The sequence below is a fragment of the Cetorhinus maximus genome, chromosome 11 (assembly GCF_964194155.1).
Source record: "Cetorhinus maximus chromosome 11, sCetMax3.hap1.1, whole genome shotgun sequence".
Taxonomy (NCBI): Eukaryota; Metazoa; Chordata; class Chondrichthyes; order Lamniformes; family Cetorhinidae; genus Cetorhinus; species Cetorhinus maximus.
The window spans coordinates 123,216,335-123,244,277 of record NC_135889.1 but is presented as its reverse complement, the minus strand read 5'-3'; the positions used below and the strand labels follow the sequence as shown (position 1 = coordinate 123,244,277).

At 47.3% G+C, this 27,943-nt stretch overlaps 1 protein-coding gene across 1 annotated transcript in view; it reads right to left on the bottom strand.

Annotated features, from left to right (window-relative positions):
• Positions 1 to 27,943, bottom strand: part of spega (striated muscle enriched protein kinase a) — a 1,124,881-nt gene that overhangs the window by 450,813 nt on the left and 646,125 nt on the right. The window contains exons 14-23 of the mRNA XM_078551317.1: positions 27,663 to 27,892; positions 26,689 to 26,808; positions 19,487 to 19,591; positions 15,400 to 15,606; positions 13,206 to 13,329; positions 10,968 to 11,140; positions 10,098 to 10,210; positions 8,599 to 8,767; positions 5,253 to 5,352; positions 2,295 to 2,495 (exon numbers count right to left, since the gene is read on the bottom strand). Of these exons, the coding sequence (XP_078407443.1) occupies positions 2,295 to 2,495; positions 5,253 to 5,352; positions 8,599 to 8,767; positions 10,098 to 10,210; positions 10,968 to 11,140; positions 13,206 to 13,329; positions 15,400 to 15,606; positions 19,487 to 19,591; positions 26,689 to 26,808; positions 27,663 to 27,892 (1,542 nt within the window). The remainder of the gene's footprint in view (positions 1 to 2,294; positions 2,496 to 5,252; positions 5,353 to 8,598; positions 8,768 to 10,097; positions 10,211 to 10,967; positions 11,141 to 13,205; positions 13,330 to 15,399; positions 15,607 to 19,486; positions 19,592 to 26,688; positions 26,809 to 27,662; positions 27,893 to 27,943) is intronic.

The window sequence follows — 27,943 nt, the reverse complement described above, 5'->3', positions numbered from 1 at the left end:
CTGTGGGCCATCAGCAGCAGCAGAATTGTACTCAAACACAATCTGTAACCTCATGGCCCAGCATATCCCCCACTCTACCATTACCATCAAGCCAGGGGATCAACCCTGGTTCAATGAAGAGTGCAGGAGGACATGCCAGGAACAGCACCAGGCATACCTAAAAATGAGGTAAACCGGGTGAAGCTATAACACAGGACTACTTGCATGCCAAACAGCATAAGCAGCAAGAGATAGACAAAGCTCAGTGATTCCACAGCCAACGGATCAGATCTAATCTCTGCAGTCCTGCCATATCCAGTCGTGAATGGTGGTGGACAATTAAACAACTCACTGGAGGAGGAGGCTCCACAAATATCCCCATCCTCAGTGATGGAGGAGCCCAGCACATCAGTGCAAAAGATAAGGCTGAAGCATTTGCTACAATCTTCAGCCAGAAGTGCCGAGTGGATGATCCATCTCAGCCTCCTCCGGAGGTCCCCAGCATCACGGATGCCAGTCTTCAGCCAATTTGATTCACTCCACGTGATATCAAGAAAGGGCTGAAGATACTGCAAAGGCTATGGGCCCTGACAACATTCCGGCAATAGTACTGCAGGCTTCTCCTCCAGAACTTGCCGTGCCCCTAGCCAAGCTGTTCCAGTACAGCTACAACACTGGCATTTACCTGGCTATGTGGAAAATTGCCTCGGTATGTCCTTTACACAAAAAGCAGGACAAATCCAACCCAGCCAATTACTGCCCCATCAGTCTGCTCTCGATCACCAGTAAAGTAATGGAAAGGGTCATCAACAGTGTGTGAGAATGGATGTTATTTTGTTTTAATATTTTTGGGGAATATTGTGTTATTCTGTAAAGAAGCTGGGTGTCTGTGGCTGTGCGTATGTCTGTTTGTGATTTAATTAAGCTGGGCAAGAGTTTGATAGGAGTCACATTGTCTGGGGGTTTCGAAACATGATAAGGATAAGGTGTTAAGTTTGAGGTACAAGTAAAGTTAGATGCAACATTTGCATTTTTAGATAAGTTGAGAATTTGTTTCAAAAGGGAGTCAGAAGTACCAAGAAAATGTTTGCATCTTGCAGGAGTTCGTAGGTAAACAAGTAATGGGGATATTATATTTTATTGACCCAAAAGCAAAGACAAGATAGAAACATGAAAGATCTTAAATTTGGAAGGGTTTGAGTTTCAAAAGAGTGTGAGAACAATGAAAGTGAATTGAAGGTGGAAAAAGTCTATTAGTGTTACTGTGGATAGCTGTTAACCTAGAGATGGCTGGAGCTGTTTGATCTGTTGAGATAGCTGGAGCCCTGGGCTGGGAGAGGACGCAGTTTGAATCATCCATCCAGTCAAGCCAGAAAAGTCTCGGGCTGCAGCAAGCAGTTTTATTCTGAAGTGGATTCCACCGCAGAGTGGAAGAGGGTAAAGGTCATGTGGTACACCTTTATTAAAGCTACAGCAGATTGCCTTGTGTAATATTACTGGATGTTATAGTTGATACCTATAAAGGAGTGTTGCCTGGAAGGTGTTTATTTGTGATTTTGAACAAGTAGAGCGTTTTTAGGGGAAAGTTTTGTAACATTAACCTTAATTGTGTAACTGTAATCTTGTATGCTTAAGTTTTCTTTTATTTTTTGTTAATAAGACTTTTACTTTTAATGTTCAAAATCCCAAAAGAAAAAAAAAATTTGTCAACTTGTGGATGCGGTGATCAAGTTAGCGGCCAGTTGGTGATCTAAGCACAGTGCTGTCGTCTTGTCAGCCTTGGTTCACTCCCACCTCCCAGTCAGAAGCATGAGTGCATAATGCCAGCTGAGACTTGCACTGAGGAAGTGCGGCACTCTTGGAGGTGTCACCCTCAGATGAGACAATAAACTGAGAGCCTATCCGACCTCCTAGTTGGATGTAAAAGACTCCTGGTCACTATCTTGCAGGTGAGCAGGGGACCCAGCGTCCTGGCCAGCATTCATTCCCCACTCAACATCATAAAATCAGATCCTCCGGTTATCGTCATATTGCTGTGTGTGGGAGTTTGCTGTTTGCAAATTGCTGCATTTCAATATAACCCCCGTTGCCACATGACAAAAATACTTCCTTGACTGTAAAACACTTTGAAACGTCTGGTGGTCCTGAAAGACTCTCTCGCTCTTTTACACACAACGAACTGAACTCTTGAATACCCTAAATTCATATCACAAAGGACCCTTAAGAGCTAACCTTTCGGCTCTATCAGGTTTAAGAACGCGGCTGCCCCCGCGCTGACAGTAAGCACTCAGGACAATTCCGGAACGAAAGGATACAGCTCCAGGATGATGATGGCGCTGTTCTTTTTCTCGAACGCGTCATGGAAGTAGACAATCCTCTCATGGTCGAGTTGCGACAGGATCTCCAGCTCCCTGACCGCGTCTTCCCGAGCTGTGACCCGGAAGGAAATGAATTTTGCCGCGTAGTCCAGTTTACTGCTCTTCTCCGTGACCCTCTTGACACATGAGAACGCGCCCCTTTGGGAAAAGGAAACAAACAAACGTTCATCACCACCAGCACACACGACACAACCGCATCGGACAACGGGAAATCTGGGCCAGTGTCTGAAAACAAGAACAGGGAGGTTATAACTATCAGGAAGATTGAACAGGCTTCTCTCGAAAAAGGGAAGGCTGATGTGGTGGGGGGGGGCTTTAAGATTATGAGAGGATTCGACAGCCATAGACAGAGAAAGGATGTTTCCACTTGTGGAGGAGACTAGGGGCCATCAGTATAAAATACTCCCTAATAAAACCAATCGGGAATTCAGGAGAAACCTCTTTAACCAGTGAGCGGTGAGAATGTGGAACTTGCTACCAAAAGGAATGGCTGAGGTGAACACTATAGATGGATTTAAGGGGAAGCTGATAAACATGAGGGAGAAAGGAAAAGGAGGATATGTTGATGGGGGTGAGATAATTTTTCTAGATATTAAAGACATAAAGGCGTATGGGAATAATGCAGGAAAATGGCATTGAGGCGGATGATCAGCTACGGTCTAGTTGAATGGCAGAGCAGACCTCGAGGGGCTGAATGGCCTACTGCTGTTCCTATGAAGTAGGATAGGAGGAGGCCCGTTTGGAGGATGAACACTGACACTGTGCTGTAAAAAAGGACTATGCAAAAATGGTGTTTAATCCAGTGGATTATATACAACAATCTACATGGACATACACCCTATATTCTGGCCATGTGTTTGCATGTTAAAATTGCTTCTATTAATTGTTTTTCTACATTCCACATAAAAGACTGTTGACAAAAACGAAAGCACCTCGATTTGGAGTTGACCTGTTGGTCAGGGCAGAGTGTAGGAGTGATGGGTATTGACTCCAAATAGCAGGATTTGACTCGTGTCTCCCAGGGACCTGCAGTGGGGCCTCAGCACTTCATGACATTTATAAACGATTTGAATAAAGGAATAGAGGGTGAGACAATGTGACCGGACTAATAATCCAGAGGCCCAGGCTAACGCTCTGGGGGACATGGATTCGAAACCCACTGCAGCAACCGGTGGACCTTAAATTCAATTAATAAAATTCAGAATGTAAAGCTAGTCTCAGTAATGGTGACCATGAAATTATCATTGATTGCTGTAAAAACCCCATCTGCTTCGCTAACATCCTTTAGGGGGTAGAAATCTGCCATCCTTGCCCAGTCTGGCCTACGTGTGACTCCAGGTCCATAGCAATGTGGTTAACTGCCACTCAGCTCAAGGGCTATTACAGTGAGCAACAACTGTGGGCAATAATGGAAGAATAAAGACAAAAAAAAATCTGAAATAAGAACAGAAAATGCTGGAAATACTCAGCAGGTCAGGCTGCGTTTGTAGAGAAATTAAAAAACCAGTTAAGGTTTCAGGTGGATGAATCGGTTTCATTAGAACTGATGAGAAAACAGTGCTATCAAGCAGCACTTACTCAGCAATAACCTGCTCACTGATGCCCAGTTTGGGCTCTGCCAGGGTCACTCAGCTCCTGACCTCATTACAGCCTTGATTCAAACATGGACAAACGAGCTGAACTCCCGAGGTGAGGTGAGAGTGACTGCCCTTGACATCAAGGCAGCATTTGACCGAGTGTGGCATCAAGGAGCCCTAGCAAAACTGGAGTCAATGGCAATCAGGGGGAAAACTCTCTGCTGGTTGGAGTCATACCCAGCACAAAGGAAGATGGTTGTGGTTGTTGGAGGTCAATCATCTCAGCTCCAGGACATCACTGCAGGAGTTCCTCAGGGTAGTGTCCTCGGCCCAACCATCTTCAGCTGCTTCATCAATGACCTTCCTTCCATCATAAGGTCAGAAGTGGGGATTTTCGCTGATGATTGCACAATGTTCAGCACCATTCGTGACTCCTCAGATACTGAAGCAGCCCATGTCCAAATGCAGCAAGGCCTGGACAATATTCTGGCTTGGGCTGATAAATGGTGAATAACATTCACGCCACACAAGTGCCAGGCAATGCCCATCTCCAGCAAGAGAGAATCCAACCATCTCCCTTTGACATTCAAAGGCATTACCATTGCTGAATCCCCTCACTATCAACATCCTGGGGTTTACCATTGACCAGAAACTCAACTGGACTAGCCATATAAATACTGTGGCTATAAGAGCAGGTCAGAGACTAGGAATCCTGTGGTGAGTAACTCACCTCCTGATTCCCCCAAAGCCTGTCCACCATCTACAAGGCACAAGTCAGGAGTGTGATGGAATACTCTCCATTTGCCTGGATGAGTGCAGCTCCCACAACACTGAAGAAGCTATTCACTGCCCAGGACAAAGCAACCTGGTTGATTGGCACCCCGACCACCACCTTAAACATCCTCTCTCTCCACTATCAATGCACAGTGGCAGTGTGTGTACCATCTACAAGATGCACTACAGCAACTCACCAAGGCTCCTTCAACAGCAGCTTCCAAACCCACGACCGCTACCATCTAGAAGCATAAGGGTAGCAGATAAATGGGAACACCACCACCTGGAAGTTTCCCTCCAAGTCACTCACCGTCCTGACTTGGAAATATATCGCCGTTCCTTCACTGTCGCTGGGTCAAAATCCTGGAACTCCCTCCCTAACAGCACTGTGGGTGTACCCACACCACATGGACTGCAGCGGTTCAAGAAGGCAGCTCACCACCACCTTCTCAAGGGGCAACTAGGGATGGGCAATAAATGCCAGACTAGCCACATCCCGTAAAAGAATAACAATAAAAAGACCCCATTTTGTTGTGACACTCACCTCCCGATCTCCTGGTGAACATCATAATAGTCAGTTAAGAGCCTCATCTTCCGCAAGATTGTATCCTCATCATCCATTGGTTCATCATCCTCTATTTTCCCTGAAAAAGAGTAAAACATCAGGAATCTCTGAGCTCCTTTCACGCCTGTATCTCCAGCATTTCATCATGAAGCTTTCTACCATCGGTGATGTAGGTGAATGATGTGGAGAAATCCATTAGCATCCCTGTGAATCTCCGAATAATAACATCTTGCATTTATGTAGCACCTTTAACACAGTAAAAGCATCCCAAGGTGCTTCATAAGAGCGATTATCAAACACCAAGCCACAGGTGACCTGAGGATAAGTGTGCCAGCAGGTCAAAGTTTTAAGGAGCATCTTAAAGGGGAGGAGAAATGCAGAGAGGTTTAGGGAGGGAATTCCAGGGTGTAGGACCAGGCAGCTGAAGGCACAGCCACCAGAAGTGGAGCGATTAAAATTGGGATGTTGACGAGGTGGAATTAGAGGAGCGCGGTGACCTCAGAGGGTTGTGGGGCTGGAGGAGATTACAGAGATAGGGAGGGGAGAGGCCATAGAATAAAAATGGATGGGAATTTTAAAATAGAGGTGTGGGAATACTGGGAACCAATGTGCATCAGCGAGCACGGGGGTGGTGGGGGTGGGTGATGGGTGAACAGGGTTTGGTGCGAGGGAGGTTACGGGCAGCAGTATTTTGAGTGAGTTGATGTTCACAGAGAATGCAGGGAGGAAGTCTGGCCAGGAGAGCGCTGGAATAGTCAAGACAGGAGGTAGACATACCCCACAGCCAGGTTTACATGCTGGTGCTCACTGCTTAGATATGAAAGGCCACATATTGAGCAACCCGTGAGCTGGAACACTGAGGGTCATGAGAGCAGCCTGAGTCAGTGACCTGAGCAGAGGAAGAGCTGGGAAGAACAGAGAACTTGGAACCCATTATATATCTACATGTTTCTGTTTTCAGAAGTGCATGGTACATTCCATATTGGAAATGAATTCAATACTACAGCCCCAGGTACGGTACAGAACAGAATAACACCAGAAATAGGAGCAGGAGTAGACCATAGGGTCCATCGAGCCTGCTCCCCCATTCAATACTGACTCCATTTTCCTGCCCACTCCCCATATCCCTTAATTCCCTGAGACACCAAAAATCTGTCTATCCCACAGCCTTAAATATATTCAATGATGGGGCATCCACAACCCCCTGAGGCAGAGAATTCCAAAGATTCACAACCTTCTGAGTGAAGTAATTTCTCCTCATCTCAGTCTGAATGGGTTAGATACAGAGTTAAGCTCCCCTTACAATTGATACTCTTCACCTCAACCACTCCCTGTGATAGCGAGTTCCACATTCTCACCACTCTCTGGGTAGGAGTTTCTCCTGAATTTTTTTATTGGATATAATAGTGATTTTTATGTACAGTCTCCAGCTTTGATTTCCCCAGAACATCGGAACGTCGGACTCTGGAGCAGGAGTAGACCATTCGTCACTTTGAGTCTGCTTCACCATTCAATAAGGTCGTGGCTGATCAGGTTGTGGTCTCAGCTCCGCTTTCCTGTCTGTCCCCCCCATAACCCTCGACTCCCTCGTCCATCAAAAATCTGTCTTTCTCAGCCTTGAATAAATTCAAAGACTCAGCCTCCATTGCTCCCTGGGGAAGGGAATTCCACAGACCAATGACTCTCTGAGAGAAAAGAATTCTCTCCATCTCTGTATTGAAAGGCAGGCCCCCCTATTCTCAAACTGTGTCCCCTAGTTCTAGTTTCCCTGGGAGTAGGAACAACTTCTCCATGTCTGATCTATTGAGCCTCTTTCTAAGGACCGCTATCGGAGCTCTCACTCCCCTGTTTCTGGCCACAGTTGCTCACTGCTCAGAAGAGACAATCTGAGTGTTGGACTAAAAAGCCACCAGCTCACTGACCTTGTTGTGCTAATAGCTGCTGCGATAGTTTCTTGCGATGCCATTGTGGCCCCGATCAATGCTAATCCTGTTGAAACCAGCTCTCGCTGGTGTCAGGACATCGCTGCTGCGCTGCAACGTTTCTGAACCACTCGGCTCGGGATCAGGGCCAAGGTTCTGTCAGCGAAACTGGATGGGGAGCAATGTGCCTCTGCGGGGGGGGTGGGGATGTGCTCAGATTGTCCGGGAAAATAACCACTCCCGCTCGACCTGACGGATTCCCAGGAGAGTTAGACCGTGCGGTGGGTGGAGGGAGTGTGAAGAGTAGGATGGAGGAAGAATAACGGGAAATGACTGAACCAGATGTGCACTAGACACAGGAGGAACCAGTCAGCTCCCTGACCTGTGTGGGAGGTGAGCAGGTAGCACATTCCCTCTAAAATAGCCCAATAACACACCCTCCACCACCACACGCTGGTAAATAGTGATCACGTAGTGTCTAGTAGTTCCCATTTGTCAGGGAGGTCTGGTGGCACAGTGGGTAGCGCTCCTAACTCTGGGCCAGGTGCTCCAGGTTCAAATCCCACTTCAGGGCTTGTTGGCCATGGAAGGTGCATTCATAACGTGGCCAGACAGGTTGGTTATTGTTGTAAGGTTGTTAGGCCTCTCAGTAAGAGGTCTGGAGGCTTGTCTGGTTGAATGTTAACTATTTATTTGGTAACCCATAACAAGGTACAGCCCTGTATGGATGCTGTGTCCATACCAGCTTCTGCTAGACTCTACTACACTCAGTCTACCATCATGTGACCCTCTACATCACTCCATGGCCGGTACTGTTCTCCAGTCCCACATTAACTCTTGCTCTGCCCGAACACCCTTAGAATACAATTAGCAGCCTGTAAATCCTCCCAGTATGCCTGAGGGCGGGCGGTAAGAGTGGGAGAGTTCCCTGGTCAGCCAGACTGCAGAAGGCGACAGCAAACCCCTGCAGAACTTTGCCCAGCATCACCATGGACCAATCCGGTGGGAGCCCATGGTTACCAACTCCCTCTTAGGACCTGGTACCTGAAGGAGGAGTAGTTATTATTTAGTGCCTGTAAATAGTAATCACTAATACCTGTTTATAGTGCTCACTCTGATGGTAATGCCTCCAGGAATTCACCAAGGCTCCTGACTTGGAAATATATCACCGTTCCTTCACTGTCGCTGGGTTAAAATCCTGTAACTCCCTTCCTAACAGCACTGTGGGTGTACCTACACCACATGGACTGCAGCGGTTCAAGAAGGCAGCTCACCACCACCTTCTCAAGGGTAATTAGGGGTGGGCAATAAATACTGACCCAGCCAGCAAAGCCCACATCCCGTGAATAAATAAAAAAAACGTTCCCTGGTATCACTACGTTAAACAATTTACCAATCCTTACCCTTCAGAATGGTGAGTTCTGCCTTACAGGAAACCTCTCCGGCCAAGTTCTTTGCAGTACAGGTGTACACTCCACTGTCGGACTCAGTAGTGTTGAGAATGACCAGTGAGCACTCACTGTCATCATACACAAAGGACAAGTGATTGCTCTCAACCAGCATGACATCATCCTTCAAAATAAACAGGAATGGCAAAGTCATTCAACTTCCATTTGACGCTTCGATAGGACAGATCCTGGTCAGTCATTGGCTGGGGAGGGTGGGGTGGTGGGGGGGCGGTGGTCAGTGTGGATAGAACAGGTGCTGGCCAGTCATTGGCTGGGGCGGTCAGTGTGGGTAGGACAGATCCTGGTCAGCTATTGGCTGGATGGTCAGTGTGGGTAGGACAGATCCTGGTCAGTCATTGACTGGAGGGTCAGTGTGGACAGGACAGATCCTGGTCAGTCATTGGCTGGAGGGTCAGTGTGGATAGGACACACCCTGGTTCGTCATTGGCTGGTGGGTCAGTGTGGACAGAGCAGATTCTGGTCAGTCATTGGCTGGACGGTCAGTGTGGGTAGGACAGATCCTGGTCAGTCATTGGCTGGATGGTTAGTGTGGGTAGGACAGATCCTGGTCAGTCATTGGCTGAAGGGTCAGTGTGGCTAGGGCAGATTCTGGTCAGTCATTGGCTGCAGGGTCAGTGTGGGTAGGACAGATCCTGGTCAGTCATTGGCTGAAGGGTCAGTGTGGGTAGGACAGATCCTGGTCAATCATTAGCTGAAGGGTCAGTGTGGGTAGGACAGATCCTGGTCAGTCATTGGCTGGAGGGTAAGTGTGGGTAGGACAGATCTTGGTCGGTTATTGGTTGGGGGGTCAGTGTGGATCGAACAGATTTTGGTCAGCCATCGGCTGGAAGGTCAGTGTAGATAGGACAGATCCAGGTCAGTCATTGGCTGGAGGGTCAGTGTGGCTAGGACAGATTCTGGTCAGTCATTGGCTGGAGGGTCAGTGTGGCTAGGACAGATTCTGGTCAGTCATTGGCTGCAGGGTCAGTGTGGCTAGGGCAGATTCTGGTCAGTCATTGGCTGCAGGGTCAGTGTGGATCGGAAAGACTCTGGTTAGTCATTGGCTGGAGGGTCAGTGTGGATAGGACAGATTCTGGTCAGTCATTGGCTGCAGGGTCAGTGTAGATAGGAAAGACTCTGGTCAGTCATTGGCTGCAGGGTCAGTGTGGATAGGAAAGACTCTGGTTAGTCATTGGCTGCAGGGTCAGTGTGGATAGGACAGATTCTGGTCAGTCATTGGCTGGAGGGTCAGTGTGGAAGATCCGTGTGGGAAGGGGTGAGAACCGGTCAGTCTAGAACCGAATCTGCCACGTGCTCAACTTCAAGTAAACATCAGGGACCTTCTCCCCACCTTCCCCCACTCCACAAAAAGACACCAGTTCCCCTGGGTGTCCCTAACTCCCCACCACGTCCTCTCCCCCATCCACAGTGCAGCTTAGAGCGTTGGGTCTTACTTTGTACCAGTGGATGTCCGGCAGGGGTTTCCCTTCCACCACCACAGCCAGCCTTGCCGTCTCCTCCGGCCTCACCACTATATCCTCCATGATGGACTCAAACCACGGTGTCTCTGAAACAGAAGAGGAGTCTGGTTAAGGATATGCGTCAGGGGATTGATGCTCAGCCACGTGCTTCAGGTTGACTAATTAACTCCCCTTTACATGCTGTGCCAGTTTCGACTCCTCACCCGAAGGAGGTAACTCCTGTTGGGGTACAACTCCACAAGTGTCAATAACCATGGGGTTCATTCTTCACATGTGAATGCTGACAGTGAAACAGGCATCACAACTGAGTCCTCACCCAATGCACAGAAGCAAGGACAGGAGGCACTGGCTCCACCAGTAGTTCTCCGGCCTCTGACAGGTCCTGAGTTCAAGCCCCACTCCAGAGATTTGAGCTTCCCAACCGAGGATGGCACTCCAGTGCTGGAGGAGTGCTGCACTGTCAGTGCTACCATCTTTCGGATGAGGATTTAAATCAAGGCCTCTCCTGGTTGGATGTGGAAGACCCCTTGATCTCTATGTTCTGGCCAATGTTTAACTTTCAACCAACAAGAGTAAACAACAGATTATCCAGCTGTTATCTGCTTGCTGTCTGTGAGATCATGCTGTGCATTCATAGGTTACCATGTTGCCTAAGTTACAGATGTTGATGTGACTTCAAAAAGCATTCGGTTGGCTGTGAAACATTTGGGGATGTCCTGAGGATGTGAAAGGTGCCATAAAAATGCGAGTCCTTCTTATTTCACATAGTGACCAGCACCCCCCCCAAACACCCCCCTCACACAGTGACCAATAGCCCGGGTAACAATGAGAGGACGTTCTCACCTGCCAGGAGCAGAGCTATCCTGCACGTGTCTCCCCCGTGTTTGTTGCTGGCTGTAACCACAATCTCTCCCACATCAGCTTTCCTGACTTTCACAATCCTCAGCATGTGCTGGTCATCATCGGGCATGCTCAGCTCGTATACCCGAAGCTTGTTGGTCAGTTCCACGCCGTCCCTGCCGGTAATTAACCAGGTGAGGCAGAGGTAAACTCAAAAACCCGCGTTCAACATTTAATTCATTTCAGGGTTTCTAAGGAGGGTGCTTGGTTGCGGTGCTAAAGCTCACGGGGCTGGGGAATTCCTCAAACCAGTGTTTGCTCCGTGGGCGATTTCCAACTGGACATGCAGCAGAGCTCGTCTGTTCCCTCTGGACTCAACTATCCCAATGCTTTCCTGACCGCCTCCCAATCTCCACCCTCAGCTGTTATCTGCTTGCTGTCTGTGGGATCATGCTGTGCATTCATAGGTTACTGTGTTGCCTAAGTTACAATGTTGATGTCACTTCAAAAAGCACTCGGTTGGCTGTGAAACGTTTGGGGATGTCCTGAGGATGTGAAAGGTGCCATAAAAATGCAAGTCACATAGTGATCAACTCCCCAACACCCCCCGACACAGTGACCAATACCCGGGGAGACAATGAGAGGATGTTCTCACCCACCAGGAGCAGACTTCCCTAACTTCAGAAACTGAAGTTTCTTAAACTTAAGCCCATCTGAAACTCTGCTGCTCGTGTTCCATCTCTCACCAAGTCCCGTTCACCCATCACCCCCCTGTGCTCACTGACCTACACTGGTTCCCAGTCAAACAACGCCTCGATTTCAAAATTTTCATCCTTGTTTTCACAGCCCTCCATGGCCTCACCACTCCCTATCCCTGTAATCTCCTTTAGCCCCACAAACCTCCAGAATCTCTCCGCTTCTCCAAATATGTCCTCCCGAGCATCCCTGATTTTACACTCTCCACCATTGGCAGCTGTGCCTTCAGCTGCCTGGACCCTAAGCTCTGGAATTCCCTCCCTAAACCTCTCTGCCTCTCCCTCTTACTTTAAGACGCTCCTTAAAACCGACCTGTTTGACCGAGCTTTAGTCACCTGACCTAATATCTCCTTATGTGGCTTGATGTGAAAGGTGGTTGGATAATTGCTCCTGTGAAGGGCCTTGGGATGTGTTACTGTGTCAAAGCTGCTGTATGAATGGTCAGATGGAAATAAAACCAGGATAAACCCAGCAGGTATGTCCGGTATCCATCGCACCCGCTCCTTCCCTTTGTCTCAGTTTGGGTTTCTCCAGCCCAGCGTTTAGTGTCAGTCATACTTTGTCAATATTAGGACAGCTCAGAGGCTGGGAATTCTGTGGACAGTAACTCACCTCCTGACTCCCCAAAGCCTGTCCACCATCTACAAGGCACAAGTCAGGAGTGTGATGGAATATTCCCCACTTGCCTGGATGAGTGCAGCTCCAACAACACTCAAGAAGCTTGACACCATCCAGGTCAAAGCAGCCCACTTGATTGGCACCCCATCCACAAACATTCACTCCCTCCACCACCGATGCACAGTAGCAGCAGTGTGTGTACCATCTACAAGACGCATTGCAGCAATTCACCAAGGCTCCTTCGACAGCACTTTCCAAATATGCTTCCTAACAGCACAGTGGGTGTACCTACACCAATGGACTGCAGCGGTTCAAGAAGGCAGCTCACCACCACCTTCTCAAGAGGCAATTAGGGATGGGCAATAAACACTGGCCCAGCCAGTGACATCCATACCCTGTGAAAGAACTGTTTAAAAAGTACTCTACCACCTAGAAGGACAAGGGCAGCAGACACATCGGAACACCACCACCTGGAAGTTCCCCTCCAAGCCACTCACCATCCTGACTTGGAAATATATCACCGTTCCTTCACTGTCGCTGGGTCAAAATCCTGGAACTCCCTCCCTAACAGCACTGTGGGTGTACCTACACCACATGGGCTGCAGCGGCTCAAGAAGGCAGCTCACCCCCACCTTCTCAAGGGCAACTAGGGATGGGTAGTAAATGCTGGACCAGCCAGCGACGCCCAAATCCCTAAAATTAATAAAAATAAACAACAGAAAACATGTGTTCCCATATAATTGTAACAGGGATTACACTGGACCTAAAATAGAGAACACATTGAGGAATAGGAAATCACCGACAGCCTCTCTGTACCAGCTCTCATTCACATCCAGAGAGTGTGAGTAGACCGAAATTTCCTGTTACCTTGTCCAGAAGACATCAGCCTGCACGTAATTCAGCGTACAGGTGATACAGCTGCTTTGGTTTTCCACAGCGAACACGATATCTGGTTTGTCGATGAAACAGGGAGCTTCCTCCAGATAGGGACCTGTGGAAAGGACAGAAAGAGCCTCACAGTCAGAGCCAGAGTCAGAGCACCAGCCAGAGACCTCCCTGTCTACTGTCACTCAGTGGGTCGCACTCTCACCTCTGAGGCAGAAGAAGGTGGGTTCAAACCCCCTTCTAAAGACTGGAGTGAATAATCCAGGTTGACAGTCCCGGTGCTGCACTGAGGGAGTGCTGCACTGAGGGAGTGCTGCACTGAGGGAGTGCTGCACTGAGGGAGTGCTGCACTGTTGGAGTGCTGCACTGAGGGAGTGCTGCACTGTTGGAGGTAGAAGCGTTGAATATAGGGGCAGAAGTAGGTCATTCAGCCCTTCAAGCCTACTCTGCCATTCATTATGATCATGGCTTATCCTCTATCTCAAAGTCACATTCCCACTCTCTCTCCATACCCCTTGATGCCTTTAGAGTCTAGAAATCTATTTCCTTCGTAAATATATTCAGTGACTTGGCCTCCACAGCCTTCTGTGGTAGAGAATTCCACAGGTTCACTATCCTCTGAGTGAAGAAGTTTCTCCCCATCTCAGTCCTAAATGGTCTACCCCGTTTCCTGAGACTGTGACCCCTGGTTCTAGAGCCCCCCCAGCCAGAGGTGCCGTCTTTCTGATGAGAGGTTAAACTGCCCCCAAAGGTCACACGGCCTTGAAGAGGAGCAGGGGATCTCCCCAGGTGTCCTGGGTCCAGTATTTATCCCTCAACTAACATCACCAAAACAGATTATCTGGTTATCTAATTGCTGTTTGTGGGAGCTTGCTGTGTGTAAATTGGCTGTGGCATTTTTCTCCATTACAACAGTAACTATGCTTAAAACATAATTTACTGGTTGTTAAACGCTTTTGTAGCTTCTGAAGTTGTGAAAGGAGCTATATAAATACAATTTTCTTTTTAATAGTGCCGTGCAACAGGAAAACAACCAATAGAAGCTGGAGTAGCCCATTCGGCCCCTCATCAATAAGATCATGGCTGATCCTTTACCTCAACTCCACTTTCCTGTCTATCCCATATCCATTGACTCTGTTAGTACCCAAGAATCTATCCACTTCAGTCTTCAATGTGTTCAACAAGTGCTTATCCAGAAACTGTAACCTCTAATTTTAGATTCTCCAACCAGGGGAAATGGCTTCTCAGTGTCTATCTCTGTCAAATCCTCAAAGCATTTTATACATTCCTTCTAAACTCCAGAGAACTTTTGGCAGTGCAGTCCTCCCCTGGTACTCATACTGCGAGTGTCAGACTAGGTTAGTGCTCCGAAGGCTGTAATATCCACCCTGTGAATCTTGAAGATCTCTATCAGGCCACCCCTCAGCCTTATCTTTTCTAGAGAAAGGAACTCCTTCCTGTTCAATCTTCTCTGAAAGGCGAATGGTCTTAGTTCTGGTCTGATACCCTATTTTGCACTTTCTCCAGTGCCTCTGTGTATCCCTTTCACAACATGGAGACTGGAGCTGTGCACCACATGGACTGCAGCGGTTCAAGAATGTGACTAACCAACACCCTCTCAGGGGCAATTAGGGATGGGCAATAAGTGTTGGCCCAGCCAGCGACACCCACATCCCATGAAAGATTTTTTTAAAAGGTGGTCACTTTGTAGGACAGAACTTGAATATTGCTGCAAAAAGACTCATGTTGTTGGAGTTTTTCATCTTGCACCCATCAGGAAATTTCAAAACAAACAACTATTTATACTGCATGAGAAAAGGGTGCCGATTGGTTGGCAAGTGGACTCAGATTGGTTGAGGCGTTGCCATAGAGAATACACCAGCGAACAGTTATCCTCCAAGATTTAGTTTAAGTTCAAGAAAGGAAAGTCAATTCTGATTGGTCAAAGCATTGCCATGGGGAATGCACCAAGGAAAAAATAATGTCAAGCGTGGTCTAACCAAGATCCTACAAACGTTTAACATAACTTCTTTACTTTTCATTCTATCCCTTAAACCATTGCTTGGTTTGCGTTTTTTTTTATGGCCTTATTGACCTGCGTCGCTCAGTTGTCGTCTCAGCTGCTCCTGTTTCATTCAGTCACCAGTCTTACTGGTAATCCACAGGTGGCCCTTACCTCTGTCCATTAGTTGAATGGGTTCCGAGACGGGGGAGGGTTTGCTGCAGCTCTTCGATGTTGCGCTCTGGACCCTGAACAGGTACTGGATGCCTTTGTTCAGTGTCTGAATGGTGTAGGTGGTGTCCTTGATGTTGGTCTTCAGGACATGCCACTGAGCTATGCCCATTACCTGGCTCTGAATAACATAAGTCAATGCAGCAGGATCTGAAAAATAAGAGAGGAACTGTCACAGGGTGACACACATGGGCACACTGGCCTTTATTACAAGGGGATTCGAGTACAGGAGTAAAGATGTCTTACTGCAATTATCTACAGCTTGGGTGAGACCGCACCTGGAGTATTGTGTACAGTTTTGGCCTCCTTAACCTAAGGAAAGATACACTTGCCATAGAGGGAGTGCAACAAAGGTTCACTAAATTAATTCCTGAGATGACGGGATGGTCCTCTGAGGAAGGGTTAAATAGGCTGGGTCTTTATTATTTCGAGTTTAGAAGAATGAGAGGTGATCTTATTGAAATGTACAAAATTCTTACAGGGCTCGACAGGGTAGATGCAGGAAGGATGCTCCCTCTGGCTGGTGGGGGGGGTCTAGAACCAGAAGGCACAGTCTCAGAATAAGGGGCTGGCCATTTAACACTGAGATGAGGAGGAATTTATTCACTCAGAGGGTGTTGAATCTTTGGTTAAAAGCAAAATGCTGCGGATGCTGGAAATCTGAAACAAAAACAAAAATTGCTGGAAAAACTCAGCAGGTCCAACAGCGTCTGTGGAGAGAGAAGCAGAATTAATGTGTCCAGTTCGTATGACTCGTCTTCAGGACTAAAGAGAAGTAACAATGGGGTGAAATATATACTGTTTAAGGGGGGAGGGACAGGTGAAACTGGATAGGGGGCCAGTGATAGGTGGAGGAAAAGGAGAGATTGTGAAAGATGTCACAAACAGAAGGTGGAAGGGGTGTTGATGGTGGTGATACTGACTAAAGGAGGTGCTAATGGTGACATTAAGAGTAGAAAGCAGGATGAGCAAGTGACAGGCGGCACTAGTGGAGGGTGGGGTGGGAGGAGAGGACGGTGTGGGAGAAAAGATAAAATAGGCTAAAAGGTGGGGATTAAACAATGAATGGAAATAAATTTTAAAAAAAATAATAGAAATAGGTGGCAAAAATATATATATAAAAATTGAAAAATAAATATTTGGAAAAAGAGGATTAAAAAAGGGTGAAGATGGAGGAGAGAGTTCATGATCTAAAATTGTTAAACTTAATATTCAGTCCGGAAGGCTGTAAAGTGCCTAGTCGGAAGATGAGGTGCTGTTCCTCCAGTTTGCGTTGAGCTTCACTGGAACATTGCAGCAGGCCAAGGACGGACATGTGGGCATGAGAGCAGGGTGGAGTGTTAAAATGGCAAGCGACAGGGAAGTCTGGGTGATGCTTGCGGACAGACCGAAGGTGTTCTGCAAAGCAGTCACCCAGTCTGCGTTTGGTCTCTCCAATGTAGAGGAAACCGCATTGGGAGCAGCGAATGCAGTAGACTAAATTGAGGGAAGTGCAAGTGAAATGCTGCTTCACTTGAAAGGAGTGTTTGGGCCCTTGGACGGTGAGGAGGGGGGAAGTGAAGGGGCAGGTGTTACACCTTCTGCGGTTGCATGGGGAGGTGCCGTGGGAGGGGGTTGAGGTGTAGGGGGTGATGGAGGAGTGGACCAGGGTGTCCCGGAGGGAACGATCCCTGCGGAATGCCGCCAGGGGGGGTGAAGGGAAGATGTGTTTGGTGGTGGCATCATGCTGGAGTTGGCGGAAATGGCGGAGGATGATCCTTTGAATGCAGAGGCTGATGGGGTGATGAGTGAGGACAAGGGGGACCCTATCATGGTTCTGGGAGGGAGAGAAAGGTGTGAGGGTGGATGCGCGGGAGATGGGCCGGACCCCCTTCCCCCACCCCACCCCCACTAGGGCCGCCTGTCACTTGCTCATCCTGCTTTCTACTCTTAACGTCACCATTAGCACCTCCTTTAGCCAGTATCACCACCATCAACACCCCTTCAACCTTTTGTTTATGACATCTTTCACAATCTCTCCTTTACCTCCTTCTATCCAGCTTTACCTGTCCCACCCCCCTTAAACAGTACATATTTCACCACATTGTTACTTCTCTTTAGTTCTGAAGAAGAATCATACGGACTCGAAACGTTAACTCTGTCTTTCTCTCCACAGATGCTGTCAGACCTGCTGAGTTTTTCCAGCAATTTTTGTATTTGTTGTTGAGTCTTTGGAATTCTCTCCCCCAGAGGGATGTGGAAGCTCAATCACTGAGTATGTTCAAGACAGAGATCGATAGATTTCTACATATTAAAAAGATCAAGGGATACGGGTATAGTGCAGGAAAATGGTGTTGAAGTAGATCAGCCAAGATCTCATTGAATGTCAGAGAGGGCTCGAAGGGCTTGTTAAGGGGAAATTAAAAATGCTAAAAGAGAATACAGTAAGAATTTACTGAAATATTATTAAAATCTCCAGGCAGACAAGGCTGCTAAACATATTAAGAGTTGAAGATTACCAGATGAACGTTGCACAGCCTTGAGAGTCAGGCTGGAGGCAAAAGTAGGACATAAATCAGATTAAGTGTGTTTCCCTCTCACATAGGGAAGGGGCAGATGGTTTTAGCTTAGATATGGAAGGACATACAATAGAAAAAGAGGGGGCTTTGATGAAACACAGTCTTGAGCTGTGAGAACCAAGGTCTTTGCGTACGTATTTTAATTTGGATTGGATAATATAATTATGTACACAGCCTTTAGAATAATTGGTTAGTAAACTGGCTGAATGGCCTACTCCTGCTCCAATGTCTTATGTTCTTATGGGTAGGCAATAGTCAATTTCTGCGCTCCTGGCAAGGTGTTTCACTTGACTGAACAGTCAGAAACTTGGGCATGTGTTGATCAAGCTTTTCCAACTGTTACTTCAGAAGGTTGGAAAATAACCCAGTGTGTCTGCATGTCCTAGTCTCCAATGTGTGCACTCCCAGGTGTGTCCATCAGTGCAATTCTGTACATATCTACTGGTGTACAGCTCTGAGTGTGTATGTGTGAGTGTTCACTGTGTGTGTGGATATGCATATCTTTCTTTTTAACAAAGAAAGACTTGCATTTATATAGCGCCTTTCACAACTCAGGAACTCCCAAAGCACTTTACAGCCAATGAAGTGCTTTTGAAGTGTAGTCACAGTTGTAATGGAGGCACCATGGCAGCTAATTTGTGCACAGCAAGCTCCCACAAACAGCAAAGTGATAATGATGTGATCGATTTTTTTGGTGATGCTGATTAAAGGGACAGTCACTAGCCATGACACTGGGGAGAACTCCTCAGCTCTTCAAAACAGCACCTTTGGATCTCTTATATCCACCTGTGAGAACAGACGGAGTTTTGATTTAAAATCCCATCTGAAAGATGGCACCTCTGACAGTGCAACACTCCCTCAGTACTGTCTTGATAATGTCTATGGATGATGCAGATTCGATAGGGCAAAGAGCCTTTACCTGCGCTGTAGACCTCTTTAACTCCACGATGTGTTCAGTTCTTAGAGAGTGTGACTTGAACCCACAACCTTTTGACTATGAGATGAGGCGACCACCCACTGAGGCACAACTGAACACATTTATATAACAAAACACGCCAGAATCAAAGCTCGGGGTCTTAATATTTCTGCAGCAGATTTTTGATAAGCTTTAAAAGCTTCATAAAAGCTGGTAGGAAGCAGAAAGTGTAACTGTGGTTGATGTCATGAATAATTAGGCGCCCTTTATAGTTTCATGTGGGAGGGAGGAAGGTGAGGGAGTGAGTCAGCTTCAGGCACAACAGCTTGTGCACAGTTCAATATTCAGAAAGGTGGGAGTGAGAAAAAAACTCATCAATACATCAGAAGGTAGCTTCATACACCAATCTCAACAAGCTCCTGCCCTGTATCTAACCCCGTGCTGTGCCTGTCCTGGGAGTGTTTGAGGTGTGTAGTACTGAATCCAGATGATACATTTGACACACAGGTATAAGCCACACACTCTGACCTATATGATGGGCTATGTTGATTGTTACCTATTGATGGATCAAGTTTCTTTGGTTTGTTCCACACGAGCGTCACTGTTCGGCCGGTCACTCCAGCCACCACAGCTGGACCATTGGGGGGATCAGGAACCACATCTGGTTTAAGGGCAAACACATAAGCAACAATATTCCATAACCAACATTGTCACCCCCACCCTCCACAGAGCTGCATCAAACTGCAAAGGACGAACTGCACAAAATATAATTTGTAGCAAACACATAATCTCATGCGTATATCTCACTGAGAGTGGGAGTCATGCACAAATACAAGACACAATTGTCAGGGTGCCAAACAAGACCAGGATACACAGCAGCTGAATAACCCAGCAACATTCACCTTCGAAAGAGAAATCTCATGGTTTACTCAACATGTAATCACCCCACATCCACCCTGAACCCCTCGATTAGATCCCAGTCCTGGGTGTCACTCCCGGCTATCTGTTATTCTATTTATTAAATCGCCAAATCTCTTGATTAGATTTCATTCTGTAACTCACTCCCAGCTATCTGTTATTCTAAATATAAATCCCCGAACCCCTCAATTAGATTCCAGCCTGTAATTCACTCCAGGGTATCTGTTCGTTTATATGTAAACCATCCAATCAGCTGCCTCTGTCGCTTCCCTTTATTCCAAATTTTCTCTAAAGATACCCATCCTCCCCTAACCCTGAACTCACATCTTCCTCTAGTTTCTCTCCTATCTCCGTCGTTGCCTTCTCCGAGCTCATCTTGTCTATGGGTCTCGCCTCCTGATCCCTTGATCCTATTCCCACCAAACTGTGGACCACCCAGTTGCCCTTTCTGCTCCCATGTTAGCTGACATTGTAAATGTTTCTCTCTCTTCAGGTGTTGTGCCCCTTTCCTTTAAATCTGCCCTCATCACCACCTCTTCAAAAATTGGCCCTCGGTCCCTCCATCTTTGCAAATTACCATCCCATCTCCAACCTCACTTTCCTCTCCAAAGTCCTTAAACATGTTGTAGTCTCCCAAATACGTTGCCATTTTTCCCAGGACTCCATTCCTGAATCCCTCCAATCAGCATTCTGCCTCTGCCTCAGTTCAGAAACAGCTCTTATGGCTGTTATTCTAACTCCTGGGTATCTGTTATTCTATATATAAACCACCCCAATTCTATATATAAACCCCTCCCCCGAACCCCTCAATTAGATTCCAGCCTGTAACTAATTCTCGCGTATCTGTTACTCTATATATAAACTCCCCCCGAACCCCTCGATTAGATTCCAGCCTGTAACTAATTCTCGGGTATCTGTTACTCTATATATAAACCACCCCCGCACCCCTCGATTAGATTCCAGTCTGTAACTCACTCCCGGGTATCTGTTATTCTATATATAAACCACCCCAATTCTATATATAAACCCCTCCCCCGAACCCCTCAATTAGATTCCAGCCTGTAACTAATTCTCGCGTATCTGTTACTCTATATATAAACCCCCCCCGAACCCCTCGATTAGATTCCAGCCTGTAACTAATTCTCGGGTATCTGTTACTCTATATATAAACCACCCCCGCACCCCTCGATTAGATTCCAGTCTGTAACTCACTCCCGGGTATCTGTTATTCTATATATAAACCACCCCAATTCTATATATAAACCCCTCCCCCGAACCCCTCAATTAGATTCCAGCCTGTAACTAATTCTCGCGTATCTGTTACTCTATATATAAACCCCCCCCGAACCCCTCGATTAGATTCCAGCCTGTAACTAATTCTCGGGTATCTGTTACTCTATATATAAACCACCCCCGCACCCCTCGATTAGATTCCAGTCTGTAACTCACTCCCGGGTATCTGTTATTCTATATATAAACCACCCCGAACCCCTCGATTAGATTCCAGCCTGTAACTCAGTCCCGGATATCTGCTATTCTATATGTAAACCACCCCGAACCCCTCGATGAACACTTTGATTAGATTCCAGTCTATAACTCACTCCCGGGTATCTGTTATTCTATATAAAACCTCCCTGAACCCCTCGATTAGATTCCAGTCTGTACCTCACTCCCGGGTATCTGTTATTCTACATATAAACCGCCCTGAACCCCTCGATTATATTCCAGCCTGTAACTCAATCTGAGGTATCTGTTATTCTATATATAAACCTCGCCAAACCCCTCGATTAGTTTCCAGTCTGTAGCTCACTCCTGGGTATCTGTTATTCTATATATATATATTAAACCCCTGAACCTCTTATTTAGATTCCAGTCAGCAGCTCACTCCCGGGTATCTGCTATTCTACACATAAGCCACCCCAAACCCCTCGATTAGATTCCAGTCTGTAACTCACTCCTGGGTATCTGTTATTCTATACATAAACCCTCTGATCTCCTTGATTAGATTCCATTCTGTAACTAACTCCCGGGTATCTGTTATTCTATATATAAACCCCTCGAACCCCTCAATTAGATTCTAGTCTGTACCTCACTCCCCGGTATCTGTTATTCTACATATAAACTGCCCTGAACCCCTCGATTAGATTCTAGCCTGTAACTCAATCTTGGGTATCTATTATTCTAAATATAAACTGCCCAAACTCCTCAATTAGATTCCAGTCTGTAACTCACTCCCAGGTATCTGTTATTCTATTTATAAACCCCTCAATTAGATTCTAGTCTGTCACTCACTCCCGGGTATCTGTTATTCTATATATAAACCCCACCGAACCCCTCGATTAGATTCTAGCCAGTACCTCGCTCCCCGGTATCTGTTATTCTACATATAAACCGCCCTGAACCCCTCGATTAGATTCCAGCCTGTAACCCAACCTTGGGTATCTGTTATTCTGTATATATATATTAAACCGCTGAACCTCTTAATTATATTCCAGTCTGTATCTCACTCCCGGGTATCTGTTATTCTAAATATAAACTGCCTGAACTCCTCGATTAGATTCTAGTCTGTAACTCACTCCCAAGTATCTGTTATTCTATATATAAACCCCTTGAACCTCTCGATTAGATTCCAGCCTGTAACTCACTCCCGGGTATCTGTTACTCTATATATAAACTACCCGAACCCCTCGATTAGATTCCAGTCTGTAACTCGCTCCCAGGTATCTGTTATTCTATATATAAACTACCCGAACCCCTTGATTAGATTCCAGTCTGTAACTTGCTCCCGGGTATCTGTTATTGGAATGTCATTAACTGGCTATCTTGTATTAGGTGCCAGGGTGACAGAAAGATCAGGAGTTCTCGGGAATCCGAAACTTTTTCTCCAGCCAGAGCACATGCAGGATCAGCAGTGTGTTCAGTTCCTTACCAATTCCGAAGACTGCTCTTGCCTCTATTTATACATGTATTACTCAGTAAATTAATACAATCCCCCTCCTCTCCTGATCTTTCAGCATTGACGTCAAGGCCTTGGCTGTGGGCCTGGAATCTCAATTCCAACCCACATTGTATCCAACAGTGAGCAGAGCAAGCAGCGTCATTCTTATCATGGGATTGTCCCTTAGAGCTCTCAGTTACACACACAGACACACACACACACACACACACACACACAGTCAGTGCTCCAACAGTCAGTCCTGTTGTCTCTGCTCTGGATCTCGATCCATTTACGAGTGGGAACAGTTTCTCCCTAACTACTCTGTCGAGACCTGAGATGATTTTGAAAAATTCTATCAAGCCTCTTCTTAGCCTTCTCCTCTCCAAGGAAAAGAGTCCCAACTTCTCCAATCTTTCCTCATAACTGAAGTGTCTCATCCCTGGAACCATTCTTGTAAACCTCTTCTGCACTGTCTCCAATGTGTTCACATACTTCCTATAGTGTGGTGCCCAGAACTGTACCCAATACTCCAGCTGAGGTCTAACCAGTGTCTTATATAAGCTCATCATAACCTCCCTGCTCCTGTACTCTATGGCCCTATTAATGAAGCCTAGAATACTGTATGCTTTAGAAACAGCTCTCTCTACCTGTCCTGCCACCTTTAATGACTTATGTACATATACACCCAGGTCTCTCTGCTCCTGCACACCCTTTAGAATAGTCCCCTTTATTTTATACTGTCTGTCCACGTTCTTTGTACCAAAGTGTATCACCTCACACTTCTCCGCATTGAACTTCATCTGCCCACTCCACCAATGTGTCTGTAATTTTGAAGTTCTACATTGTCCTGCTCAGAATTTACAATTCTCACAAATATTGCGTAGTCTGCAAACTTTGTATGTGGCTATTAATTCTATCCCGAATAATTGTTTCTAGACGATTCCCATCACCGAAGGTAAACTGACCGGTCTGTAATTGCGCGGCAGATCTTTACAACTTATTTTGAAGAAGGGTGTAATGTTTGCAATTCTCCAGTCCTCCGGCACCTCCCCCGAATCCAGGGAACATTGAAAGATTATTGCCAGTCCCTCTGCAATTTCCACTCTCACTTCCTTCAATATTCTTGGATGCATCTCCTCCAGTCCCGGTGCCTTAGCAACTTTAAATACCGACAGCTTATCCAATACCACATCCTTATCAATTTTAAAACCTTCTAGAGGCTGAGTTTCCTCCTCTGTCACCATGGCCTGGGCAGCATCTGCCTCGTAGGTAAAGACAGATGCAAAGTATTCATTTAACACCTCAGCCATGCCTCTTGACTCTATGTGTAAATCCCCTTTTTGGTCCCTAACTGGCCCTACTCCTCCTTTTACCACCCTTTTACTATTGATGTGCTTATAGAATATTTTGGGATTTCCTTTTACGTTAGCTGCAAGTCTTATTTCATAATCCCTCTTTCTCCTATTTGCTTTTACACATCTCTTCTGAACCTTCTGTATTCAGTTTGTTTCTCAACTGTATTTGCTACCTGACATCTGTCGTAATCACACCTTTTCTTCTTTAACTTAATTTCTATCTCCTTTGTCATTCAAGGAGCTCTGGATTTGTTTGTCATACCCTTCCCTTTTGAGGGAACATACCTTGACTGTGCCCAAACCATCTCCTCTTTGAAGGAAGCCCATTGTTCAGCTACTGTTTTTCCCGCCAACCTTTGGTTCCAGTCTATCCGGCCCAGCTCCGTTCTTGTCCCATTGAAGTCCGCTCTCCGCCAGTGGATTATTCTTACTCTGGACTGACGAATGTCATTTTCCACCATCGTCTTAAACCTTATGATACAATGATCACTGTCCCCTAAATGTTCCCCCACTGTCACTTGATCTACTTGGCTCACCTCATTCTCAAGAACCAGGTCTTTTTAATGATTTATAAGGAGTATTTGGCCTTCACTCCATCTAAGATGCACCCTCTCACATTTAGCGACACTAAAATTAATCTGCCAATTACCCATTTTACAAGTTTGTTGACATCTCCCTGTATTTGGTCACAGTTCTCCTCAGTATTAACTACACTTGCTAGCCCGGAAGGTTCGAAATGATCGTCCTGATTCCCACGTCCATTTCTCTAGATGACGGACATCTGATTCCTGCAGAGAGCCACTTTGCCAGTCTGAGTAGCGAGACTTCCCCGCTATACCCTCCGCTTTGGAGCCAGCATATTTGCCATCAAGCTGGCGAAGTGGGTGTTCCACAAAGACCTGTGCTGGCACCACCGCTGTTCACAATTTACGTTAACGATTTGGACTTTGGAATCAAAAACAGGATTTCTAAATTCGCAAGTTTGGGGAGGGATCTTCCATACTCGAGGAGGACTACAACAAATTACAGGAGGACATTAATAAACCTGCAGCTTGGGCAATTGGCAGGTAAATGTGAGGCAGTCGGTTTCAGAAGGAGGAGTAGGGAGGTCACTTATTCCTCGGTCAGTGTGAGTCTAGGTGTGGGAGAGGAACAAAGTTATCTCGGAGCGCCAGTACATTGTTAGCTAAAAGTCACATTAGCAAGGCCACACAAACAGAAAGCAAACACAGGGTTTATTCCTAGAACGATATTAAGAAGCAGGCAAGTTATAATAGGCCTGTATCAAACCTTGGTTAAACCAGAAAAGGGGGCAGGGTTTAATGCCCTGCCCCTGGCAAGTTTGGTGGTGGGTGGAGGGGGGCATTATTCGGGCTGAGCAGTGGCCCGTGGGATCCCCACCACCTTCCTGCCTCCACCTTGATTAAGCTCATAGTGGGAAGGTCCATGGGTGGCGTCCATACCACGCTGCCAACTGAGGCCCTTAAAAGGCCTGGTCCTGCTGCCGCTGGTATTAAACCCAAGCAGCAGGTGGGAGACTTGCCAAGCGGGGAGGGCACCAAGTGTGGGATTGTTTCCAGGCTCCACCGGGTGGGTGAAGGGGCCCTCGCGCCTGATCGAGGGACCCGGCATTGGGAAGTGGGGGGAAGGGCCTGGTGAGAGCTGCCCCCTGCCCTAGCTGCTGAACGCCCCCCCACCCCACCCCACCCCCACCCCCCACCCCACCCCCACCCCCCACCCCACCCCCACCCCCCACCCCCCCACCCCCCCAACCCCCCAACCCCCCAACCCCCAACCCCCCAACCCCCACCCCCCAACCCCCAAACCGCCATCTCTCACTTGTGGCCTCGGGTGGGTGTGGTACCAGCAGCAGCCTCCACTCCTCCCGTGGCACCGCCTGCAATGGTGGCAACTCTCGGGGGCAGGACCTCCAGGCCAGCTGCTGTCTGGTTAAGTGGCACTTAATTCGGTGGGTCTTTCCTAAGTGAAGTGATGTGGGCAGGACCCCCACCACCTCCATTAAATACAGCCCACCGGCAAATATACAAGGGAGAAGAGCATCAAGGCTAATGATGATAGATTTCGATGAGGAAAGGTAGGAGGAAGCTGGAGTGAAGCATAAACACCAGTATGGAATGGCCTGTTCCTGTGCTGTGTCCTGCTCCTTCAGGTACCATTTGTTGGCGACCATGGACTGGTCCATGGTGATGCTGGGCAAAGTTCTGCAGGGGTTTGCCGTTGCCTTCTGCAGTCTGGCTGACCAGGGAGCTCTCCCGCTCTTACCGCCCGCCCTCAGGCGTACTGGGAGGATTTACAGGCTGACGATCAACCCGTTCGGGGTCCACGTTGTGAACACGCCTTCCATGGCCATCAAGCCCCGGAATGGGACTTGAACCCGGAGCTTTTGGCTCAGAGGTCAGGACGCTACCCACCGCGCCACAAGACCTCCCCCTCTGTGCTGTAAATACTGGCTGCCCAAAGTGACTAATGGCTATGCCGCTCGGAGTCTATCTCTACGACTGTTTACAGATGGTAGTGGGATCTTACCGGACACGAATATGTGGGCGTAGCCGGTGGCCTTCCCCACTTTGTTCGCTATGACACTTTTATAAACGCCCGCATGAGAATGGTCGGCACAGCGAATGACCAAGCGATGGATGTCTTTATCTGTAGTGAAGAGAAGCCATGGTGATGAAACCATTAAGAATCATGAGGTGGGTAGCAAGCAGGAGCGTGGGAGGTTACCTATGGGGGTGGGGGGGGGCTTTGTGTTTGAACATGACCTCTGACCCACGCTGAACAGGTCAGGGGGCCTCACGCTGGACGGCTTGTGACCCAACACTTTGTGGACAGGTCATTAGCCACCTAGGACTGCCTGACACGGAGGATCTGAAGGACCCTGATTGGACCTCACGTGAATTTATCTTTGGAACTCTCTACCCCAGAGAGTTGGGATGCTCAGCTATTGAGAAGAGGTCAATAGATTTTTGGATGCTGAGGGAATTGAAAGAAACGGGGAGAGGGCGGGCAACTAGAGTTGAGGCAGAAGATCAGCCACAATCCTATTGACTGAATGGGCCGAATGGCCTCCTTCTTCACTGTAAAGGTACTGTGAATGGTGGAGCGGGCTCGAGGGGCCGAATGGCCTATTCTCGCTCCTATTTGTGATGCTCTTAATTCTGAGGAACCTCAAAGCTCCAGGGCTTGATTGAAATTCCAGAACATTCCACAAATGTTTAATAGCAGAAAGATCACAAGTCTTGATCCAGCGGGGTCTGTACTGAAATGAGGGATTGGGAGGGCTGCGTTTAATTAGGAAGTTTCCGCCTTGTGATAGCCCCTCTATTGCTGATGATGGTGAGTTGCTGGATGTTGTGATGGAGGCTATTGTGTCGCATTTTGAGAACCGCCTGCTATACCCTGAAAGCCACAAAGTCTCCTGCATTGTGACACGCGACCATGTTACTGTTCTTTTCATTTGTCAGTGTTTGAGCTTGGGAGGGTTTAGTGGATTTACGTACATTGTGTCATCCTTCGCTCATCAGTGCTCTCCAGTTTGTGACCGTTATGGTACCAGGTGATGGCAGGGTAGGGTAGACCTGTCACCTGACACTCCAGTACCGCGTCCTTCCCCTCTGTCACATCGATGTTCTGGATGGGTTTGATGAAGTCCGGCATGGTGAAACGTTCCATCTCGTTTTCTGGAATCTCGGGCTCCTCAGGAATTGAGGGCATCTTTTCCAGTTTAGCCCTGTGAAGAAGAGAGAAGATGAGAGGCAGGGGCTTGGTTGGTCATCAATGG